This window comes from Anas acuta, chromosome 3 (assembly GCF_963932015.1).
Source record: "Anas acuta chromosome 3, bAnaAcu1.1, whole genome shotgun sequence".
NCBI lineage: Eukaryota > Metazoa > Chordata > Aves > Anseriformes > Anatidae > Anas > Anas acuta.
In genome coordinates, this window is record NC_088981.1 from 33644581 (window position 1) to 33657408 (window position 12828).

The window sequence follows — 12828 nt, forward strand, 5'->3', positions numbered from 1 at the left end:
ACTGGGATAACAGCGAGGAAGCTGAGGAGCTCCTTGCCTGGCACCAGGCTTCTGCTGGCAAAACAGCTAGTGAGAGGCAGGGGAGGGGGACAGATCCATGCCACCAAGCTCAAGGTTAACGCTAGGGTGTGCCTGCTCCCCCCGAAACTGGCAGCAAAGTGACACGTGTGAGTTGAGACACCCCGCTTGGGCGATGCTGCACTGAAAGCTCCAGGAGGAGAGGCTTTTACTTCACAGGTAAGAGGAGCGGGAAACAAATCTTGTCATGTGGACATGAAATGAAAGAGTGGGAATGTTTATGGCCTAAACCTAGGATATGTTTTACCATGACACTCCCCTGTTGCAGGCACAAGAAAACATTCTCCCGCTAGATTTTCTGCCTGCCTGCAGCGGCACCTCACAGGTGATTCAGTGCGATGGTGTCTCTTTAAAGAAAGGGCTTTATGGGGCCATTTATCCCCAAACTCAGAGGCCAGGACTACTCTGTATGTGCTTCACTCACACCACTTTTAAGTATCGCACCAGTTTTAAGCACCGCAGCCCATCCAAGCCTCCTGATATCTGTGCCAGGCAGTTTTGCCTGCTGCCCAGCCCAAGCTTTTATTCCCCATCCCTTGCCTTGTTGCAGCCCCTCATCGCACACTGCCATGACCATTCCTGAAAGGCTTCTCAGACGCCTTTTCAGCAGGTGAATTATGAGAGGCAGGGGACAAAACAGCCCGCTCTCTTTTATCCTGCCCCAAAAAAAGGCTGCTGCTGATCATCTGGACTGGACTGGGCTAGCTGCCAGACACCCCCGAAATGTTAATTATAGGCTACACATGGAGTAAGCAAAGCAGCAGCCCTGGGCACACCCTGAATCAGAGCTAAGTGTGTTCTGGAGTCTGCAAGGCTGACGAGGAAGCAAGAGGCATGCTCTTCCCTTTGGAAACCCTCTCTACCCTCCCCTTTCAGTCTAATATGTAGCATTTAAGCCCCGATAACTTGAAACATGGGAGGTCAGGACCCCTTTCCCCCTTACCTCTTTTCTTCTCTCCCTCCAAATTATGACGTTTCCTATAAATTGGTTACTGCTTGCTCCTTATCTTGACCGGCAGCAGTAATGCACCGGGACTGACAGGCGCACACAGAGTTTGGGAAATGGGGCACCACGAGAGGCTAAGCCTGCTGAACTGCCTCCCGTGTCAGGCCAGCTTTGTCTTATTTCAGCAAACAAGGCTGAAAGGATGGGATCAGCTAATGAGAAGAGGGTTTCAGACACTCTTCAGTCATTACAACAAATGCCAATTTATATAACAAGCCTCTTCAGGTAGCAGGCTAAAAGCACCTTGACTCCTAATTAAATCGCACCTCCACTGCGAAAGCTTCTTTCCCAGCAACCCCCTTACACACATTTTATTTATACCATTCATCTCAATAAACCTCTCCAGCAACTCCACTCTCCTAGACAGAGGTCTTTTGTGTGCATCCATGTGGGTGTATTATTTAAAGAGTACATCACATGGATACTTTATCTAGTTTAATCTGATTTAATCTTAGCAGATTTACTAAAGTAAAATATATTTATAGACCAATATACACGCCTCCCCTTATTCCCATCACCATGAATCCTCAAAAGCAGAAAAATGGACCTGAACCATGACACCTGAGTTCCCAAAAGTGCCACGGTAAGCGCCGCACGAGGCCAACATTCACAGCACAGAACACCTAAGTGTGATCAGCTCGAAGCTACGGTGAGAGGCTAGCATCTCAGACAAAGCAGCGGGGCAGTAGGGCTGATTTTTAATCCTGCTTTAGTTATCCTCGCAAACACAACGGTATCAATCCAGTCCTGCGTGAGCCATCAATAACAGCAATTTACCACCCAAACAGCGCCGGCTGCACAAAGCACGAAATCAGTGCAGATAGGGGGACCGAAGGCAGGGTTGGGAGAGACAAAATGAAAACTATTAGTCACCGCAGAAGTTTGCGGTGTGCTGCTTCCACGGCACGCTGCTCTGGGCTGCGCTCGGGGACGGCTGCGTGCAAAGACTCCCGACAGCCTCAACAGATAGTTGGGAGATGTAGGGGAGGGGAGAGGAGGGAGAGAGCGGGTTTCTCCTCTGCGTAGTTAAGTAAGAGAATAGATGGGAGTAGTACCATTTTGGCTCAGAGATGCCGTCATTTTAGTGCACGTCTGTCTATCTGGGCTTTCTCTTGCACGCTGCTTCTCCAGTCTCTCTCAGAGAAAAAGAGAAAGCCACCTGTAAGTTACCCTGAGGATCTAATTCAGCAGCATCTCTAACAAATGCAAGTTCGTGGAAATAAATGAAAAAGCCCACAACAGCCAGGCTCCTCAGGCACATTTAGGTAAACCAGGTGTAAGCTCTGTCCCTCTTGCTACGCTCCTGAGCAAAGAGGCCGTTCTACAGCATCAGCTACTCAGCAGCAAGCACATTAAGGCAAAATTAAGAAAGTTCAGCTAGAAACACATTGCCTGGTTTGAAGGATTAAATAACCTGCCTTGACTAGGTTTCTGTACCACAAACTCATTCTGCTCTTCATTTCCCTGCAATTTTCCTCTGGACATGCGGACTGCAAGAAAATGTACTAGGAGGAAGAAGGAGAAAAAGAAGCAAAACCCCCTCCATTAAAAAATGGTTATTTTACAAAGCAGACCTAAACTGAAATTAACATCCCAGCCCTCAAAGAGAAAGGAGGGATTGTTCCCATTAAAGAAATCCATCATTAAAAAGTGACCTACAAAGACTTACCCATAGCCAGGGAGACTGAACTGATCTTTGCCAGGGCTCACACAAGAGACTGGCTGCGTGCTGTTAAAAAGGGGGAGGAGGGGGCTGGCTTCTCTCACTGGGGTCTCTCTTCAGAGCTCAGAGAGCCGGGCTTGTTAGAGGCAGAGGCATGCCTTCCAGAAGGACTTTACAGCAACGCACAACTGAGTCGCAAGCCAAGATAAAGCCGGCTTGTTAGGAGAGGCAAGTCTTGGGGGTTGCTTTTATTTATTTATTTTTTCCCCAGTGCGTTGGAAATGCAGACGCTGGAAAGGCACAATTCAGAGGGGGGGGCTGGGGGCTGGCTGACGCGTATCCCACCCAGGGCTGGTGCTCGGAGGGGGCGCGGGGGGTCCCCAGCCGCTGCCCCCCGCCCTCCTCTGCTGCACTGGACTTGCCATTTGCCACCCTGCCTCTGAACGAGACGGGGTGGGGGGAAATAAGCACCACCACGGTCGGAGAAATAATATAAAAATCAAAATAACCCCCAAGCAGCTCTACATCAGCTCGGGGCAAAGTTCACCGGGGCGCAAGGGCAGCCCCTAGGGAGAGGGGGGAGCCCGGCGGGGGTCGCCCTGGGGATCGGGGAGGGGGGGATGATTTGGGGCAGGGCAGCACGGAGGGCAGCCGAGCCGAGCCGTGCCGGCACCGTGCAGGGGAAGGGGCAGCATCCATCCCCCCCTGCCGGCATCGCGTCCCCCCCTCCCCGGGGCTGCCGGGGGTTACGGGGAGGAATTAGGGAGAAGCCACAGGCTCCGGGAAGCCTTTCGCTGCGTAAACCTCTCCGCTCGGGCTGCGGCGAGCTTTGGCAGCGTCATTTACTTTCTCCTGCAGGTGCTTTTTAACTTTGATCCCATCGCCGCCGCCCTGCGCCCTCGCCTCCCCCCTCCCTCCCTCCCTCCGAGCAGCCACCGCGATGCCGCCCCTTACCGTAAACCCCCTGTCCCCTGCTGTAGGCTGGCACCAGAGACAGGAATAAAAAACAGATCATCTCCATCTTCAAGGCAGCGCCTTCATCGCCGGCGAAGAAAAACAGCCAAAAGAGCCCAGGCAGCATCCGGCGGGGGAGCGAGGAGCGGGCGAAAACCTCCCGAAACGCCGCCCCATGCGCCCCGCTCCGGACACCGGCGGAGGAAGGGACCCCCCCGCCAGAGCCGCCTGGGGATAAAAATTAAAAAGCAACAAGAAAAAAATGAAAAAAAGAAAAAAAAAAAAAGAAAAAAAATGAAGGGGAAAAGAGAAGGAGGCAGGGAGGGTAGGAAAGCGGAGAGCCGCTTCTCCCTTCGCAAGGATGCTCGAGGATGCCCAGGAAAAGAAGCAGGGCAGTGGGCAGCCCGCAGGGGCAGGAGCAGGAGCGGGGTCCGGGCCAGCCCAGCGCTGCCCCCCCCCCAGGGAAGGGGTTTCCTTTGTGCAGGGGGAGCCGCCGAGCTCTGCCGGAGTCCTGGGCTGCCCGAAGTGCTGCCAACTGGGGCCAACTTGGGAGAGTCGTCGCCCGCCCTCCTCCCGACGAGGCTCTGGCCGCAGCCCCACGAGCGAATGGGGGAAAGGAGAAGGAGGTGGAGAGAAAAAAAAGAGAGGAAAAAAAAAATGGGGGGGGGGGGGAGGAAGGGGGGCGAGGAGCCAGCTGCTGAAAGGCGGAGGGAGGGCTAGGTATCCTCTTCTCCAGATCTTCTGGGGAGGGGATTGTTGTAATTAATCAAATCCAGGATTTTTTTTTTAATTTATTTTTTTTTTTAAAGCGTCTCCCAGGAGCTCCCCCAGCTGCGCTGCATCGCCCCAGCCAGCCTGAAGGGAGAAGCGAGCGAGGAGCAGCCCCAGCAGGCGCCAAGCAGCTCAGCCCGGCTCTCCTCTCCTCCTCCCCAGCCTGCCAGCTCCTTCTCCCTTCAAAACTTTCCCCGGTGTTGCGAGCAGGGCTCTGCCGGCTGCTTCTCCCCCGCTGCTCTCCGGCTCCTCCCGCCTCGCAGGCGCTTTGCAGCCGGGGGGAGATCCGCGCCGCTCCCCCCCCGACGGCTGCCGGAGCCCCCCCGGGCAAGCAGCGGGGGCTGCAGCTGGAAGGGAGCCGCCGAGGAGGATGGAGGAGCTGCAAGAAGTTGGCTGACTCCCGGCCGGGTGCTCGCCCCGAAAGGCGACCGTCCCCAGCACGAAGTTGCCGGCGGCGTCCCCGCTCCCCTGGCAGCCCCGGGGGGCTCCGCTCCGCTGCCCCCCCCGACGGGGCGTCCGGGGGCACCGAGCCCCGGGCTCGCCTCAGCCCTGCCTGCCAGCTCTGCCCAGCACGCCGCGTTTTCCTTCCCCTTTGGCTTTCCAATTATTATTTATTTATTTATTTATTTATTTATTTTCCCCTCCCCTCTTCACCATTCCATTCCCCCTTCGGTTTAAAAAAAAAAAAAAATAACAAATAAATAAATAAATAAATAAATAAATAAAAAATCCGAGCCAATTAAAGCAGCCGTGCTCCGGCAGAGCCCTGCCTCCTGCCCAATTCCCCGAGCCTCCCCGAGCCCCGGCCCAATTAGAGGCGACACCGCAGGGCTGGGGAGGAAAAAGGGCTCGCTCCGGGCGGAGAAATCAGCCGCCAGCCCCGGGTCCCTCCATCCTCAGGATGCTCCCGGCAAGGTCGGCTTCTCCCCGGGCGGGATGCGCGCCGAGAAAAGCCCGGTGCTGGGGAACGGGGCTCGGGGGTGGTGGGGATGGGGACGGGGGGGCTCCTCCTGGCTTGGATTTTTTTTTTTTGGGGGGGAAAGGTTTGCCGAGGAGAAGTTTGTGCCCCCCTCCAGGAGGGCTGCGGGTGCTGCCCTGTGCCTGCTGGGGTGGGGGCTCGGCGGTGTCCCCCCCCCTTCCCCCCGGCACCCGAAGAAAGCATCTCCCGGCGGGCGGCGGTTCGCAACGCGAGCGTGTCGCTACCTGGATAAAAATGTAATTAAAGAAAAAAAAAAAAAAAAGAAAAATAGCAGTAATTGAGAGATACGGCCCAGAGAGCGGCTGGCTGCTAAGTCATGCTCTAACAAACAAGCAATTAATAGATATAGCCGCTAATTACGAAGCAGTTATTCCTATTGTAAACGGTGCTCAGCGGCAGAGAAAAGCGGTACCGAAAGGCAGCAGAGGGAAGGCAGCGTTAGGGACAGGGCAGCATCACCCCCCTGACAAGCATCCTCCAGGCAAGGCAGGGGAATTCCCTTTCCCTTGGACCCTGCCGGACCCTATCTCCTCTCTTGTAAGGATGCCGCGAGTCTGAAGAGTCTGAAACTGCTTTTTTTTTTTTTTTTTTTTTTTTTTTTTTAATCCTCCTCCCCAGCCAATCTAAGGCAACGCTTGCCAAGAAACCGTGGGCTTCACGCTCTGAGGTGTCCTTCCCAAAGATGATGGCATGGGGAAAGACCTTACAAAGGTGTCTGGTGTGAGCAAGTTTATGATTATTATTTTTATATTTATTATTATTTATTTTTAATTCAATGAGCCCTTCATTGAGAAGGATGTGATCCTTCCCACGGCGGGTGCTGGCAACACGGCTATAGGGTCTGTAGGCAGAAGGAGGGTGGCACTGGGAGGACAGGAGGAGCAGCCCCTTTGCCAGGGCATGGGGAGAAGCAGGAGCTGACACTGAGGAGGGAAAGTAAAACTGTCCCCATCTGCACAAAGCAGGCTGGCAGCAGCGCAAGAAAACAAGGCAAGGAGATGTTTGCAGATCCAGGAAGCTGCGTGGTGATAAAAAAAACAGTGAGACATGAGTCTCATTTTTTTCTACTCTTCATTTTAAGATAAGGATATTTTGGGGGCGCTTCATAGCCTTTCTAGTATTTTTTTTCGGGGATTCTCATTTGATTATGAAATAATGCCTCGGAGTTTGAATGACTCTGAATTACAGATCTGGATAACGAGTCTTTAAAAAAAAATCCCAGAAATGTATGCTTCACACCCCTTTTTTTGTGCTAACTTTCAATGCACATGCTCATGTTTCCTTGGCACAAATGCTCATGAAAAATGAATTTCAAAGTAAACTGCCAAAGTATGTGAAACAACCCAGCTTTCTCTTAGCAAATAATAGTATTGGTGCCAAAAGTAGCTTTGAACTCATCCAATTAAGGAATAGTTTGAAGAAATAAAAATTAAAAAACATGCAGATAAAGTGAGAGTGTGAGTGGTCCATTGAAATGAAGGGAAAATAACTGGATAATAAATAATTAGAAAAAGCTGTCACCTGTCAATGGATACTCTGAGTGAAAAAAAAAAAAAGATAGTGCCAAAGCCTCAGTACAACGTTGCATTTGCTAAATAAGGTAATTAATAATTATTTGTTGAGTCCTCATGAATCATAACAGTCAGAACAATAGAGTTTCCAAGCACAACAGTGAGCCAGCCTTCCCGACACACTTGTAAGCAACCCACTTGTCATCAAGAACCCGTGCCCTGCGGTGATTCTGCCTGTCAAAAGGGACGGCTAAGGGATGCCTTCCTTCCCCACAGGCCGTTTCTGCAGAACAGATTTGTCCCATCCTTCCGGCTGGGAGTCAGCGTCTCCAGTCCCTCCTCAAGCCCCGACTTGTCAAATGAGCCCTGTCTCCCTGCAATATTTATACGCACTACATCACCTATATTTCACAGCTACGTTGAGGTAGACAGTCTCCGGGACGGATGTGGTGTTCAAAGAGAGCAAATCATACCCGGCACAATGTCACCAGGCAAGAGACGATTGAAGAAGTGTGTGAGGCCAAGGTCCAGTTACAAGGACATTAATTCTCTTTGTGTCAATGTTTTCATGCTACAATCTGGTGCAGGCTGTCATTTATTTCTTCTCGGAGATGATGCAACTATCTGTGGTTCCCGGTGATCTCTTGAGCATGTGGCCTGACATTTCGGTCACCTCTTTCTTGCTCATTTTCTTCACAGCACAACAGCCACGAATGCCTCCAAGTTTGATCTCTTCCTTCCTCCCTCCCCATGCGCACACATGGAAGCGAGGGCAGCCCAGCTGGAAGCTTTGCTGCAGCATTTCCCTCGCTATTGCTTACTAAAAGGGAGTAGGAATAGAAAGTAGGAAGGGAAAAGGAAAAAAAAAAAGGGGGGCACCTTAAAGACAATGGGTGAGCTGGAGTGCTGCAAGAGAGTTGGGAAGGGGAAAGGCTCTGTAGCACTGCAGCAGGGATGGGAAAACCAGGGAATTATAACTGCAGCACAGGGCTGCATCGAGGAGCTGGGAGCACAGGGGTGCTCCTGTGGTGCTGCTGTGCCCTGCTGAGCTGGGGAGGCACTGACACAGCCCAGCACAGGCCCGGAGCAAGGGTGTGATCCAAGGTGATGAGATAAGGCACACAGGAGCCAAACAGAGGGAATTGGGATGGGCAAGGGAGAGCCAGCACGTGTGGTGTCTGCGTAGGGAGAGGGAGCCCTGTAGGGCTGCTATAAACACGTCAGGGAAACAGCACCAAGTGCCCTGCAACGCGAGAACTGCTGGAAGATGGGGAAGCAGGGGCTAGGCTACAATGACGGGATGAAATCTGTCCACTGTCTGTCTTCTCTCTGTTTAATTGGTCTTCATAGGAGAACCGTAAAAAAAATAATTAAAGAATAAAAGCATAAAAATGCTAGTTTGTGATTCTGAAGTGCTGGAATCAGCATCTCTTTGGGGAAAAAATCTCCCTAGCCTGGAGCAGTGCTTGCTGCCATCCTTAACACTAGGCTGGTGCTGCCTCTGCCGCGGATCCTCCCGGGTATCTCCTGTTACCCATACAAAGCATGCCAAGGTAGGGCTATAAATCCCAAGGGCTCTGCTTTGCTGTCCTCAGTTCTCTGGTGTATTCCACCCCAGGGAATATACCTATGCTGTGTTTGCTTTCTTCCCAGATTCATTTTACAGCATTAGTAGTACCTCTCAGCCTCTTGTGTATTCTCTGCTTTTTTTTTTGATTAACTCTCCCCATCACCGAGTGTGTTGGGCACTGAAAGGAGTGACGAAGAGGGAACCCACCTCTATTCCTCACCCCGGGTACTCATCCTGCCCTGACTTCACCACCCTTCCTCCCTGTGCTTGCGTGATGCCGCCAGTCCCTGGGCCGTGCTGGGAGTTCTGGCTCCTGGTTGACATTGCACTGGGTTTTGCTTTTCCTGCCTTCCCCAGTTACACTTTGAGAAATTTCTATTTCCTGGTTCAGGCTTATCTGAAACCCGTTGCAATCCCTTCCTCTGTGATCTCCATGTGTGGCCACTTTTCTTTCCTCAGCTCAAGTGCTGACACACTCGCACACCATCCCGCTTCTTGTGCACTAAAACCACAGGCTTTTAACTCAACATTTTCCACCAATCTTTATGCTTTTTAGACTATATATCTAGTTTGCCAGAGATCCTGCTGGTTTTTTTGCTCTTGTGCTTTAGGACAGATAGGGGCTGGTGTAGGGGTGCAGACAAGTATCTCGGCACCACTGGAAGCATCTTTTGCCTGTTTCACCTTTTCTTTGATCTTTTTTTTCCTCTGCCTCCTTCTCCTCCTGCATTCATGCTTTCTTCTTCTTTCCCACCTTCCCTTTCATCTGTAAAAAGTGAGTTGGAAAAATGTCAAGCTGGTGCTGGTCAAAGGAACTTGTTCTCCTTTCTTTCGTTTGCTTTCATTGCCTCAGCCCCCATCTTCTAGCATGTGTCTCCCAGAGAGCAGAGGAAAGGGATGTTTTTTTTCACCGAGAGCAGGTACAAAAGGCTGGGTATGATCCTCCCCTGTTGGTGCTGTCTGCCACTGTCAGCAAAGGGTGCATCGATCACTGATCTTTTCAGTGTTGGGCAGATGATCTGAATTGTGTGATCTCTGGCCCGTGGTGGAGAGCAGGGAGCTGGGAAGGGTGCAGGAGCTGCTCTCAAAGATGCCTTCAGCCAGAGCCTTGTTGCTCGAGCAGCTCTCCCAAAGGGCTGTGCTACTTTTCCCGTGAGATGTTTCAAACACAAGTCGCAGCATGGGGTGGATTGTCAGGAGCTGATGTAAAACACGCACAGGACAACCTCAGATGGGGTCTTGCCATCAAGGCCTTGGTGGAGACAGCCCCTGGCCACAGGTAGCACGTTACATCTCCCATACCCTGGCATGAGTAGGAGGCCATTCTGCAGAGGCTCTTTTATGAGCTTAAGCTGTGGTCTCACAGGCCCACTGACTGGTGAGAAAACGCCCCAGCTGGTACCTGCTCACTTCAACTGCCCTGTGACCACCCTTGTCTGGGGAATCTTTGCAAGGGAAGCTGATCTATTAGCAATGCGTTCCCTTAGAATTGCACACAAGGAGCTCCTCAGTCCATTTTTGTTCCCAGGCAGAGATGTCTTCACTTTAAGAAGGTAAGCATCTGCATTTTGGATGAAAAAAGAGAGCTGCAGGGAAAAAAGTATTTTTCCACCAGAATCCCCCCTCACTACTGATCCCAGACCACAAAGAAGTGGTAGAGATGGTTACAGAAAGATTCAGCAGCTTTCCAGGCAGACTGCAGAAAAGAGCATGCCATTCAATGCCTGAAGCATCCCTTCTGCTTTCTGAGGAGCCATGTTCATCAGTGCTGCAGCTCTCTGCTGGCCTCTCACTCTAACACGACAACAAAAAGCATTTGAAACCCAAAGGTGGCAGGAACCCATGTGCACTGCCACCATCCAAAAGGCTCGGGCAGTCAGACTTTGCACAGAGGTATTTTCCTTGCTGGATGCTCTACATGGACCATGAGTTACCCCCTCAAGTTACTCACACCTTTTCATCTTCAGATGTTGTTGGCCACTGCTGAACACTCTTGAGGAAGGATCCAGTGATTGTTGTCCTTGTGTGAACCTGTCTGTACCTCCACACACACATCCCTTTCCCTCCTGTCCGGTGATGCACTACAGCTACATTTTCACAAACCACCTGTTCAAGGCAAAATACCTTAATCAATTCTTTGTGAAAATTCAGAGGATGCAAAAAAAAGCTGTGTAAAGAAGCAAAAGCATTTGGAGCTGTGCCTGCTGAAAGGATGCTTTATACACATACACCCCCTCCCCAAAGGTTGCTGCTCCCTCCTTACCTTTGGTGGGTCTGAACCACAACTCCCTGGTGACTCAATGCTTAAATACACTTATATCCTTAAGGCACAGCGTCATCCTTGTCTTTTCTCTGTAACCTGATAGACTGTGCCATTTTAGAAAACTCATGGTGAAAGACTGTTTCGATTTATCATGACTATTTATAACACAATTCTCTGGCAAACCAGAGTTAGAAGCACCATTACTGTACAGCCGTGTAACGTGAGACAGCTCAGACTAGAAATTAACAGAAAAACCCTAGTGGGAGGAAATTATAGAAGCACCAACCACTTCTTTTTCCTCTGAGCTGCCCCTAATCATTTTAGCCAAGCTGGGGCTGGCAATAACCAGGGACACAGGATGGATGTGCTGAAGCAGAGAGGCAGAGTTTGCCAGCACAGGGTTTACCTGCCCCTGCCAGGAGCAAGGCAGAGGCATGGGCAGAGCTGGAAGGGAGTACTTTCTTCTCTCATTCCTCAGTGTGGCTCCAGACAGACAGTATTGCTGCTGAACTGTGTATTTCTACGTATAATTACTTGCTTATTAGCTGGAGAGCTCATCATGCCAAGAAAGTTAGTGGGTACAAAGCAAAAACATTTCTCCTCTCCCTGTCTTTCAGACCAGAGAAGTAACAATGGATCTTGCAACCTGCAGGGAACCTCCCCCTCCTCCACCCTTTATCACCTGGAGGAGGTTGAAGTCTGATTGATTTCTCAGTTACATTTAGTCCCTAGAAGAAAGAGAAAAAGAGCTAATCATGCTAGGCTGATGCCAGAGCCAGGGATGCTGATGGCCGTGGCCATTACCACTTTCAGTGATGTGCTGGGCATGTCTCCCTGGCTGGGAACCTCGCACCGAGCCGTGAGGATGAGGGGAGCTCCACCAGACACCATGCCTCAGCCCTTCACAAAGGACTGAGACAGTGGGAGGAATATCACAGTGTCAGCCTGAGGTAAAGCCGAATACAGGGCCACAGGAGTCGAGAGAGGGTTTGGTTTATTTATTGTACAGGAAGCGCTTTTTGAAAAGCTTGGAAATGCAATGCAGCTGTTGCAACCTCCCACTGGGGGCTCACCAGACGCTGAGGTATTTTCCTGCACTTTCCTCATGTCTCCAGCCTTGCACACTCACCCTGTGGGTTTCCAAAGAAGTTTCTCCATGCAGCTCCCCAGATGGCTGCACTCCAGTGAAGGATGAAGCCATTGCCATGGCCAGACAAGCTGCAGCATCCAAACTTCCCTAGGAAAACTAGATGAGGTATTTGAGTAACAGCAGCAGACTTCCCTATCAGCAAAGTCAAGCAGGGAAATTAGTAGAAAATGGCGTAATTTTTATATGGATCAAATCATTCACAGGTTACAGAGACAGAAGGAGACACTGCTGGTCCGACCTCCTGTTCTAATCAGAGCACATTGTGAGGAGTAACCTCCAGTCCTGATTTCTAAGAAGCCAATAATACACCATTCATTTGTATTTCATACAGAGTAATGCCATATTTCATCAGGATGCACAAACCTGTATTCTGAAGGAACAATACACATTTGGGATTGGATTTACAGCTGTTTGGTAGCTCTCGCATTTGCAGGCAAACCGCAGTACCTGAATGGCTGGGAGGTTTCCTGGCAGGCGGCGGGGGGTGTCAGGACAGAGGAGCTGCCTGTCCACACAGCTTCAGCAGGGTCTGGGGGAACCAGCAAGATCCAGGAGAGACGGAGAAGCTGGGGGAAAGCTGAGGCAGGATTGACTCAGAAATTAATGAGGGCAGGCAGAAAATGGAGGGTGAAAGAAATGGCCCAAGGCAGGATAAAAGAGGGATGCTGGGGCAGCTTGAAGCATGGAGGGAGAAATGAGGGCTGTGGGAAGGATGCTGGGGGAAACAAAACAATGAAACTTGGGGACAGACATGATGTAGGCTGGCATTGATGGGGCATCACTCGAGCGAGGAATGATGGCTCCAGGGGCTGAAATGGGGTCCTGGGCCAGGGGCAGGGTTGTGGAGTCCCAGGGTTTTGCAGGGACCATCAGATTTGGTGGC

General features: G+C 51.1%; 2 protein-coding genes and 2 long non-coding RNA genes across 8 annotated transcripts in view; 2 read left to right on the top strand and 2 right to left on the bottom strand.

Annotated features, from left to right (window-relative positions):
* The window catches only part of MDGA1 (MAM domain containing glycosylphosphatidylinositol anchor 1), a 132711-nt gene extending 128876 nt beyond the window's left edge, over window positions 1-3835 (bottom strand). For 2 of the 3 annotated variants that reach the window (XM_068676567.1, XM_068676566.1), the window contains exon 1: window positions 3702-3835. In XM_068676567.1, coding sequence (XP_068532668.1) covers window positions 3702-3828 — 127 coding nt within the window. In that variant the 5' untranslated portion in view covers window positions 3829-3835. Of the gene's footprint in view, window positions 1-2753; window positions 2898-3701 lie in introns of those variants that run through there. The other variant, XM_068676568.1, reaches the window with a different exon arrangement.
* Window positions 3836-4072: 237 nt separating this feature from the next.
* Window positions 4073-5719, top strand: LOC137853790 (translation initiation factor IF-2). Its single transcript, XM_068676569.1, has 2 exons — window positions 4073-4327; window positions 4511-5719. The coding sequence occupies exons 1-2, from the start codon at window positions 4073-4075 to the stop codon at window positions 5171-5173; spliced, it is 918 nt and encodes a 305-aa protein (XP_068532670.1). The 3' UTR covers window positions 5174-5719.
* Window positions 5720-8630: 2911 nt separating this feature from the next.
* Window positions 8631-11437, bottom strand: LOC137853792 (uncharacterized). Of its 2 annotated transcripts, none has more exons than XR_011094707.1 (3): window positions 11330-11437; window positions 10796-10899; window positions 8631-10638 (listed from the first exon to the last, which is right to left on the bottom strand). It is a non-coding gene; the product is annotated as an uncharacterized lncRNA (long non-coding RNA). The 2 variants fall into 2 exon arrangements; XR_011094706.1 differs by having other exon boundaries at window positions 8637-10093; window positions 10484-10638; window positions 10796-11416.
* Window positions 11438-11626: 189 nt separating this feature from the next.
* On the top strand, window positions 11627-12383 carry LOC137853793 (uncharacterized). 2 transcript variants are annotated; one of them, XR_011094709.1, is made up of 3 exons: window positions 11627-11745; window positions 11911-12050; window positions 12149-12383. It is a non-coding gene; the product is annotated as an uncharacterized lncRNA (long non-coding RNA). The 2 variants fall into 2 exon arrangements; XR_011094708.1 differs by having other exon boundaries at window positions 11653-12050.
* The last annotated feature ends 445 nt before the right edge of the window (window positions 12384-12828 follow it).

Excerpts from the sequence above, each read along its gene's own strand:
- LOC137853790 (XM_068676569.1), top strand. The coding sequence starts at position 4,073 with ATGCCCAGGAAAAGAAGCAGGGCAGTGGGCAGCCCGCAGGGGCAGGAG. Across the intron at positions 4,328-4,510 it reads ATGGGGGAAAGGAGAAGGAG|CGTCTCCCAGGAGCTCCCCC; the intron begins GTGGAGAGAAAA and ends TTTTTTTTAAAG.